This window comes from Centruroides sculpturatus, unplaced genomic scaffold (genome assembly GCF_000671375.1).
Source record: "Centruroides sculpturatus isolate CEXI.00-Female unplaced genomic scaffold, Cexi_2.0 scaffold13, whole genome shotgun sequence".
In the NCBI taxonomy this organism is placed as follows: domain Eukaryota; kingdom Metazoa; phylum Arthropoda; class Arachnida; order Scorpiones; family Buthidae; genus Centruroides; species Centruroides sculpturatus.
The window spans coordinates 474,400-484,622 of record NW_019384405.1 but is presented as its reverse complement, the minus strand read 5'-3'; the positions used below and the strand labels follow the sequence as shown (position 1 = coordinate 484,622).

The window sequence follows — 10,223 nt, the reverse complement described above, 5'->3', positions numbered from 1 at the left end:
TCATGATAAATAATAAAACATGACATATTTAAAAATTTGGACATCAAAATCTTCCATGTACAGTACAATACATTCATAAATTATACAAAAATTACATTAGAAGGTATGACAAGAACTATCTTAAATAATATGTGAGACAATAACAACATTATAAAAATAATGAATATTTATCATCAAGAAGCTTAGACATATTTTTGATTCTTGATTTAGTCATTTTCAAGCAAACGGAATAAACGTGTGGCAAAGTCATGTAACCTTAAAAAATAACGCATTTAAAAATTCAAATTAGAAAAGCTAAAAATACAATGTAATGAAAAATACATTTGCTTCTTAAACATTTTTTACAATACATTTATCTGTTAATTAATGTCGTTACTATCTTATATTAGTCAAGGTTATTATGAATTAAGTTGAATGATTCTCCACAGCACATACATACAGATATATGAAATAGAAATTCTGAAAAAGTATATTCAGAAATTTATTTAAAATCATAACAAAAATCATAATTAGATGGTTCTTTAGGTATTTCTGGTGGATTTTCTGGAATATCAACTCCTTCAGTATCTAATAATCTCAACTTAATGTCCATGCTGAGCAATGTTTCTAAGTCATTCTTTGTTTCTTTGCTAACCATTTTGTTTCCAAGAAGAGCATTAATCCCATCTGTCCAATAATCAAACCCTTTATCATTTGATGCAACAAAATTCAATGGTTCTTGATCTGAATCTGGAATCAATGAAAATGCTAAGGAAAGAGTGGATTTGGTTCGTTTTACATCCTTCATGTGAGGACATTCTTTTCCAGTAACTAAATTTTTAATTTCAACAACTTGTAACTTGTGAGGAAGTTCTTCTAATGATGGTATTATATTTTCATCACAATCACCATAATGAAAAACTTTGTGATTTGGTGATAATCTACAATACCAAAATTTATCCTTAATTCGTTGACCTTTATTTGAATATTTGGTGAACATAGTTCCTTCACAAAGAAATCGTAATCTCTGTTGCTGAATGAGATCCATAATTTCTGGAGTAATTTGTTCCCTTAATTCAACAATTGGGCGAGCCTGTGATTCCCATTCTTCTCGATTTGATCGTTCCTGTTGCCACAAATTAGTTATTTCACTATAAGTGAGAGTTGCCAATTTACTTTTAAACTTTTCTAAAGTCAATGGTGGTGGATCTGTACTTAATGCTCTTGTTATTTGTTCTTTAACAACACTAATTACTTTTCCAAAATCTTCTGTAGTAGCTCTCATTTCTTTCCAAGTTTTATTTAACAGAACAATACATATACAGAAAAATTCCTCAAAGGGATGATCATGTGTAAAGAACATTGGATAAAATATTTTGCCCTGTTCTGTTGGTGGTTCTCCTATTTTCAAAATATCACAAAGTAATTTTGTTAATTCAATACTAGTTCGACCAAATGGACATTCGTGTTCATCTGCCCTACAAGAATTTTCTAAAACAACTTTGGTATAATTTTCTGTGTGGTTGCGAGCAAAATAAATCATATTATCAAGAGCCAACATTCCAGGAGGTATTTCTGTAAAATCTTCGGCTGGATTAACATGATTTTTAAATCCAAGTTTCTTATAATCTTTAGAATATCCGCCTCCTTTCCGTCCTGCAGAATTCGTAGCATCGTTATCGGTATCAAAAGCAATTTTTCTCAACTCTAAGATTCTTTCTCTAGCTTCTGGTTCTTGAGGATCAAGTTTGGTGTTCATTCTCTCTTCTAGCAAATTTAATAGTAATGTCTGCAAAACATACAACTGATGAGCCATTTCTGCACCAACATGTTGAACTTGGATAATATTAGTCAATATAACATTCCTGATATGACGGGAAGAAAGTGTTCCGGCAATACCTTTCCTTTTGGCAGTTTCAGATTTTAAAAACAGCGCATTAATCAATGCAATCGCATTCTGCTGTATTTCCGGAATGGGCGACTGTAGATGCATGATCAAATTAGGAAGCGTAACTTCTTGCTCGACAAGTGGATATTTTCCCGAACTATTCAGCACGAGAGATTCCAAAATAGCCAAGGAAGCTTGCAACGATCTGGTTTCCTGAGCAGCACTCTGACTATTAACTTGATTTGCAACTCTTCCAATAAACTTCGGTTCTAAAATGTCCCAGGATACGATTCCGTGGTCCATAAGTTCCACAAAAGATTGAAGAGTGTAAGCCAAGTGTTCTCCCGTATATCCACCTCCTTCGACCATAGAAACCAAAAGGGCCAATCCTTGTTTGTTTATAAACTCTAAAGCAAAAGTATAATCAGCTGAAAGCCTGGAGAGTTTATGAAGCGCTAATCGTTTCTCGTCGACTGTACCATAGTTTAACTTTTCTAGGATCTCCTGTGCCGTTTTAGTCGGAGAAAAAGTCAGTCTCAAGACACTTCCATTTTTTATTTCGTTTCGATTTTTCTCTGTAATATAATTATGTGCGTTATCGGAAAACTGTAAAGCGTATTGTTCCGAGTCGGGTTTTTCCCATGCGGTACACAGATCCTGAATAATTGCCGCTAAAGGCCTTTTCTGATCGAATTCGATCAGCTGAGGAACTTGACTGTCCATCTCCACCGCGATCTTCACGATATTACTATCTTTAACACTCGGCATGTTTCTTTAGTTAATAAACTGATACAGCGTGTAAAAAACAACAAAAAGAAAACAGTTCAATAAATAAGATTAATTCAAACCTTTCGATTCCTTCCCGTTTGCTATAACATCATCACCTCCCTACAAAGTCATGCATCCTTTCAGTAAAGAACGACCAATTACGGGATCGCTAACGTCTGACGATAAGTGTTATGCGTAACACGATTGGTCGAGTGGTGGTGACGTAAGTATTGGAGTAGTGACGTAAGGAAGGATACGATAAAGTCGAGAAGGGTTGCATTTATAGGTAAAAAAATTCATATTTTTTAATGGCGTAAAGCAATTTTATGAATTTTATATTTTTATAATCATCAATATCTCTCAGTATCATTCATTAATCCTTCTTAGAAAGTGTGATGATTGCAAAATATCATATTGAATGCTTCAATGCTTAAGCCTATCTGTAAACTTTGAATAAAAAGTTAACATTAACTCATAAAATTATAAAATATCAATTTTTAGACGACATCACATAACAAAAAATAAAGGTAATTATTTCTAAGCAGTACTGTACATTAACTCTTTCTCTCTTAATTTTATTTACTAATCAGACATTTCCAAAACATAGAATTTTTGAGTACTCAGCCATATAAAAAGTGCCATAACTTTTTATATGGTTAAGTTAAATTAAAAATTAAGAGAGAAAGAGTTAATAGAGAGGTTGTGGCCAAAGTTTTCATCTCTAAAACATGAATCCTGTAAGCCTAGAAGTTTGACAATGGCGTTTAGAATGCCATTGGAATCATGCTCGATGTTCCAAATGCCATTGTCAAACTTCTAGGCTTACAGAATGGCGGCACTCAACGTCCGACATTCATGTTTTAGAGATGAAAACTTTGGCCGCAACCTATCTAATGGCTGCATACGGCAGACTCAACAGTTCTATAGCTGTTGAGTATTTTTCTCTCTACAGTAGCATCGTTTTGGAACATGTTTGGTATTTTGACATCACATTTAGTAGTGTCTTTCATTTACGCTACCAATCGCTACTCAAAACTGACCAAAGATGTCTGTTTTTTGTTCCAACACATAAGTCACTCATCATTCTGCAGATGTAACTACATAACAGCTATCAATTGAAACACCTTTGCTCAGTTACAACTGTTGACTCTGCTGAATGCAGCCAATATATTACTTAGAAATAATTACTGTACCATAAAATGATTTTATTGATAGAATTTGTATCTAAAGTAAATTTTCATATATTAATTTTGGAAATTTTTAAACAAAGCCTGTTAAGAACATTACAAGAATCAGACATTTAAATGGGTTGCAATTTGAAAAAATTGTGGACCTATAAATTCCCACTGTCATCCATCCATCTGTCCTTCCTTAATCTCGAGAATGGTGTTATATAGATGAAAATCGAGACCTGATATGGAAAGGGCGGGAGTCCCGATTAGTTATATACGAACTTCCAGTCTAGGTTGGAAGTCACATGATTTCAATTAAAAATTTCCCCAGAACAGAGTTACATAAATGACTGGCATGACTCTGTTAACAGGAAAAGTACAGGGGCAAAACACTACTAATTTGAGATGGAAAATATATATTTAATTCATAATAAATTTAGAACTGTCATTTGATTTAATATAGATAATTTACCAAAAGTCTTACTCATTAGTATAGAAGTTGAAATGCTGTCTTAAACATTTTCAGAGTTACCTTAATTTCTCATCAGAAAAACAAAAAACAAAAAAAAATTATATTTACACACCTCACATTTCCAGCAACAAATGGCTTTAATAACTGGCACTAACATTTTCAATTATTTTAAATGATCATCTTCAGATGAACTTGGAATTACAAATTGTTGTTGGAAATATGCTGCTGGAAGGTGTGTGGATATATTTTTTTAATTAATTCCAGTTTTGCTGCTTGATAACAAAAGTTATTTAATGAGAATGAATTCTAGATAGTGTTTACATTTATTGTTCTTTTTAAGTGAATTGTTTTTATCATTGTTTTTGTTCTCTGATAATACATTAATTTAAATCCAAAAATGTTTGATAAACATTTAAACTGCTATAGTAAACTGTCATTTTATGGTTATTACTGTCATAAAATAGCCATTTTTATACAGATAATGAATAAAATAAATGCAGTAGAATATTGCTTTTTCAATAATAGTGTTGCCACCTCTTCAAAATTGCTGACCAGGACGGCAGGTCAGGTTTGTTCAAACAGAAGTTCCTGACGCATGCGCAATGTCATTTTACAATGCAAAGAATAACGTGCATGCCGGTTCCAAATCAGTTACAGTTAGGGACTAGGGACTTGTGTAGGAGTAACGTAAGTAACCCTAAATTAAGAAAGAACAGGTACAGATGACTTAGCTCTATTGAATATTGGAGATGGAGATGTGTACAATCGTACATGCAAAAAAAAAAAAAAAAAGTTGACAGGTTGCACATCACACATCAGCATAAACAGACTAACATGGCAGAATAGCACATGAGTTTCAGTGAGTGTGAGTTCTTTCGCTGTTAAAATAGTGTAAATTTGTAAAAAATATTTGCAAGGACTTTGTCTCATCGTAATTTCAGAATTTCTACGAAATTCCCGGACAAAATTAATAGTTCACCCAGACAGTGAGTCCAGGTAGTATAATAAATTTTGCTGTTGTCATTTATTATATTACTAGTTCTTATAGGTTATAGATATGCTGATTCTTACTGTTACTCTATACTGGTATGTTATGTATGTTTAGCATCTTTTTATTTCAAGTGAATCTTTATTAATTCTGTTTAAACGATTCTTCTTAGATTGTAATTGTACAAGTGGAGTCAAAAAGCCAGAAGCCCTTTGATCACTTTTTATGGAGTCCGTTTTGCACCCATAAGAAATTTATTTAGAGATCTGATCTCTCTAAAAAAACAGATAACAGTTATGTTGATGTCTTCCAGCTCTCCTTTAGAATGAAAACTGACAGACATCGCCATAGCTCAAAAAAAGATCCCCAGTTGAACCAGTCTGTTTGAACAGAGATTTGCACACATACAGGTTTCAGTTACCATAAATGTTCACTAAAGCCTATCACAATACCAACCAGGAAGTGAACATAATCCTTGCCAAAAAACCAAAAAATTCATGGTTTACACAGAAGACACACTAGGCAAAAATGCTTTACTTTGTTTTAAACCAGTCATACCTCTATACTCTTCCACTGTATCAAATAAATAGAAATAGTATAGATTTTAGCAATTCTATAAAAAATATTAAAAGAAATAGTAAGACCTGATTCAAGCTCAATAAAAGGATAAGAAGCACCCAGCTTGGCCACTAAATAAAAACTTATATTGCTGGCAATTCTCTCATGCCCTGATACCATGAGTAAAATTATTGCAAGTAGACAAATTGAGAGAGAGAGAGAGAAAGGACTTCCAAGAAGTACTGAAGTGAACTGGCAAGAGTCGAGTGCCTCCAACACACGATGTAGATAGTTTTCTTGAAAAGACATTTACTTAAAAAGTCTTTTTTATTTCTAGTTTACTTTTTAAAGAAAGAAAATAGTACACTTTAATTTACTAGGATAATTTAACATAATCAAAATTATAATATATTAACAATGACACAAATAAATTTGAAAATGTTTCAGTGGAGTAAACAATAAATATAACAGAGAAAAACATCTAAATGCATTAACATTTTTGGATATTTCTTTGAATCTTCATAAATAGGTTAAGAACACAAAACATTTTTTAAAAGATAAAAGTCAAAACAATATCAAAAAGAACAAATTCAAATGATTAATCCAGAATTAAGATAATTATGATTATATTTACAGTACAGTGAATCACAGGGATGTTCATGTAGCATAAATTAATAAACAGCAATGAAAAAGTATTTTTGTTTTTTATTTAATATAAAATGCTTAATATTTTAAGATATTTAATTAGTAGTTTTCTAATTAACAAACAACTGGATTTTATTATATTGTGGAATAAAATAAATAGCATCAAATTGCACTAAAGGGAAATTTCACATCACATAGATGTCCATTCATTTAAATTGATATATAAAATAAATTTTAAAAAATATATAAATTTAGAAGTTTTGATATTTTGTTGGATATCCCTCAAATTTGAACATCTTTCAATCATTTTTGTACAGATGAAACAAGTTTTTTACATAAGTCTTGGCTTATATTTTTCCATTCTGCAGTAAGTTTTTCTTTCAATATATTTGCATTACTAATTTTGTATTTTCACATGCATGACTCCAGTACATACCATAAATATTCAACAAAATAAATTTGTGATGATTGTGCAGATATATCTAGTACATTTGGACAATTATAATCTAGCCACAAATAAACATTAAGTGCCTTGTGTTTGAATCATTGTCCTGATAAAATTTTAAACTGTTTAAAATGCCCATATTTGCTATGTGTGCTTTCAAGTTTCAATCAAAATACTTAAATACAAGTGTTGATCCATATTTAAATCTAAGTACTAACTTTCCAATACCTTATGCATTCATGTATTTCCAGATCATAACAGAACCTTCTCTATGCTTAACTGTTAGTAGAATATTTTTGCTTGGCATTTTATTTGGTTTCCTTTGTACTATCTTCTATTATCTGAACCAAATAGATTGAACATAAATTGCACTTTCTGAAAGTTTGAACTGATATCTATGTTCAACAAAGTCAACCTAAGTACTTAGGTATAGTATATTTAGATTGACTTTGTTGAATGTAGATTGAACTTGCTTTCGCTACAAAAAAGAAATAAATCTGAAAGCTATTTTCCTTTATTAAGTAACTTTGAGCAAAAGTAACTCTCTTCAGGTGATCACATTTATTTACATCTGGTTTTTTTCTAGCTATTCTTCCATGGATATAATACTTTCTCAATACTCTATGAATCATCTCTAGACTAACTAACTATATAGTTTGTATCTGATGCAAAACAGCCAATTTGGGAGCACCAAGTTTAAGATCCTTCTTAATCTCTCTAATAATTCAGCTTTTGTTGTAGTCATTAAATAAGAATTTAAAGGTGTCTATGTGACAAAACTTTAATGTCTATATCTAGTGATATTCTAAAGCATCATCATTTGGATAGTGCCTAGACGTGTGTCTCTAGACTAATTGCATGATGCCCAGCAATGAATATTTGAAAACTCTCTAAAAATATTCCTTTCTTTGCATTCCATTTTGGAACACATTAAGCTGAAGATGATCTATGTAGATTGAAAGCATTTGTATTTTATCTGTATTAAATTATGTTGGAATTTCATTTATAAAGTTCAGAGCTTTGTGTTTTTTATGATATACAGGTAACCCCCGTATAACATGGTTCAGGAATTGGGTAAAACCCTCATACAACATGAAATGTAATAAAGGGTGCGTTCTTTTATCCTCCACGTAACTCTGCACGAGCATTCTAATTGTTTTCATGGCTACTTTGAATGCTCTTTCAACAATAATCCATTTAATGGTTAAATTTTACAATTGGGACCCTTCTTTTGCCTCTAAAAGCTCATTTTAGAATTATAGATTCCTCCATCACGATACTATCGATAATGCAGGCACCGCCATCTTTCTTTCACCGTCATTCCTAAGTGTCTACAAACAGCAGTGCACTCCCGTTGCAGAGCGACTGCTATTAACGAGCGCACTCAAAAACTGTTACCAGTTGATGCTCATGCTGAGATCATCATATAGGATGAATAATCCTCTGGTAAAATATTTACTTAAATCAGCGATTCCCAACCTGTGGTACGCGTACCCCTAGGGGTACGCGATAGGTTGCTTAGGGGTGCAGAAAAAAGTTAGTTATTATGGCAGAAAAAATAATATATTATGTATCACAAACTAATAGTATTAAAAAATTATTACGTAAAATATTTCCTTGCAACAATCACAACTTTATTATACATTTTTTCATTTATTTTTTTTTCTTTAATTTAAAGTTACAATATGTAAAATTAACAATACGGGTACTCACTAAATTTCTTAAATGAGGGGTACAATCTAGAGATATGACATGTCATGGGGTACGCTAATGAAAAAAGGTTGGGAACCACTGACTTAAATAATAAATAAGTATTTTACCTATGAAAAAAATGAATAATAAATCCGATTTAAATAAGGATTTAACAACGTGTTTTTTAATTTTTGGAACCTAACCCCCCTTTTCGCACTAATTATTTGTTTCGTATAGCACAGCAATTTTTTGGAACGTAACTCCCGTGTTATACAGGGGTTACCTGTACTTTATTCCAGTCATAAAGTGTTTGAACTATAGTTAAGCAATGCCCAGCAATGAGTATTAACTACATGAACTGTATATGGATAGAGCTCCATCTGGTGTGCCATGTACTCTAGTCAATTTCCAATCTGTGCAAAATTTTCTGTAATGTCATAATGTTAAAGTTCAGCTAGCCAAGGTGTAAAAGCATCAGTCTATGGCTTTGGGGGACCCAGGATCAAATCTGGGTGGTGAAAAAACTCCAGGAATTTGTCGTGAGCAGTCTGTCCAGGATATGTTAATCAAGCCCATTGTGGGCCTGTCCAAACCCACAATGGGCTTAATTAAAAGACCTCTTAATGTCACAACCCCTGCTGGCCAAGTGGTTAAAACCACTGAACACTGTGGATTTAAGTTTTTAAGGGCTAGCTTAAAAACTTGCTTCAAAAACTGATCTTTCAATATAAGTTTTTTTTCTCACATATTTATTTAAAATTGATTTTATTCTACATAAGCAAAGTTAGCTTAATAGAATTAAACTGAATAATAATCTTTTTTGATTCTTCCTATTTCTTCCTATTTCATCTGTGTTAAATAGTAAATATAATATTTAATTAATATAAATTAATTTAATAATATTTAATGTATAATAAATTATTATGGGAAAACTCTTATTTGAAGATAGGTTTATCCAGTGGCTTGCCGTGACATTTCATGATAGGGAAGCTGTGTTAATTTAATTAAATTAAGAAGCTGACTTCCAGGGGCAATCAGTTAATTGCACTGATGGTCTACGGTTCATTCGTATTCGTTTGTTTGATAAGCCAGTAAAAACCATAGACTTCTCTAAATGTATTTTTAATATCACAATTACATTCTGAATATCTAGCCACAATATAAGGGCTACAATTAAAAATAAAATAATAAAAACTTACTTGGTGAAATAAAATGTGTAGTGGATGCACAGTACATACCTGATACAAAATATTCTTCAATTGTATGAATATACTTTTAAAGAAAATTATAATTAAATATCAGTGGCGTGCCGTGACATTTGATGATAGGGAAGCTGTGTTTCTATAAGAAGCCGACTTCCAGGGACAATCAGTCAGCAATGGTCTAGGGTCCATTCGTATTCGTTTGTTCGATAAGCCAGTAAAAACCGTAGACTTCTCTAAATGTATTTTTAATTAATAGATTATCTAACGCACTTAATAAATAAGCATGTTCAATATAATTAACTCTCTTATATTAGATTTAATAGATTCTATACGCCCTCTAAATGCCAATACTCGCTTCGATAACATCTACTAATTAAAATATATCTATTAGCCGTAACTATCTTGTTATAA

General features: G+C 31.8%; 2 protein-coding genes across 2 annotated transcripts in view; one reads left to right on the top strand and one right to left on the bottom strand.

Moving 5' to 3' along the window:
• Nucleotides 1-54: 54 nt before the first annotated feature.
• Nucleotides 55-2,775, bottom strand: LOC111618813 (engulfment and cell motility protein 1-like). Its single transcript, XM_023360385.1, has one exon. The coding sequence runs from the start codon at nucleotides 2,633-2,635 to the stop codon at nucleotides 482-484; it is 2,154 nt and encodes a 717-aa protein (XP_023216153.1). The 5' UTR covers nucleotides 2,636-2,775; the 3' UTR covers nucleotides 55-481.
• A 58-nt stretch (nucleotides 2,776-2,833) lies between these two features.
• The window catches only part of LOC111618816 (probable NADH dehydrogenase [ubiquinone] flavoprotein 2, mitochondrial), a 13,586-nt gene continuing 6,196 nt past the window's right edge, over nucleotides 2,834-10,223 (top strand). The window contains exon 1 of the mRNA XM_023360393.1: nucleotides 2,834-2,921. The gene's annotated coding sequence lies outside the window, so the exon portion shown is untranslated. The remainder of the gene's footprint in view (nucleotides 2,922-10,223) is intronic.

Coding starts and splice junctions, on each gene's coding strand:
- LOC111618813 (XM_023360385.1), bottom strand. CDS start 2,635: ATGCCGAGTGTTAAAGATAGTAATATCGTGAAGATCGCGGTGGAGATG.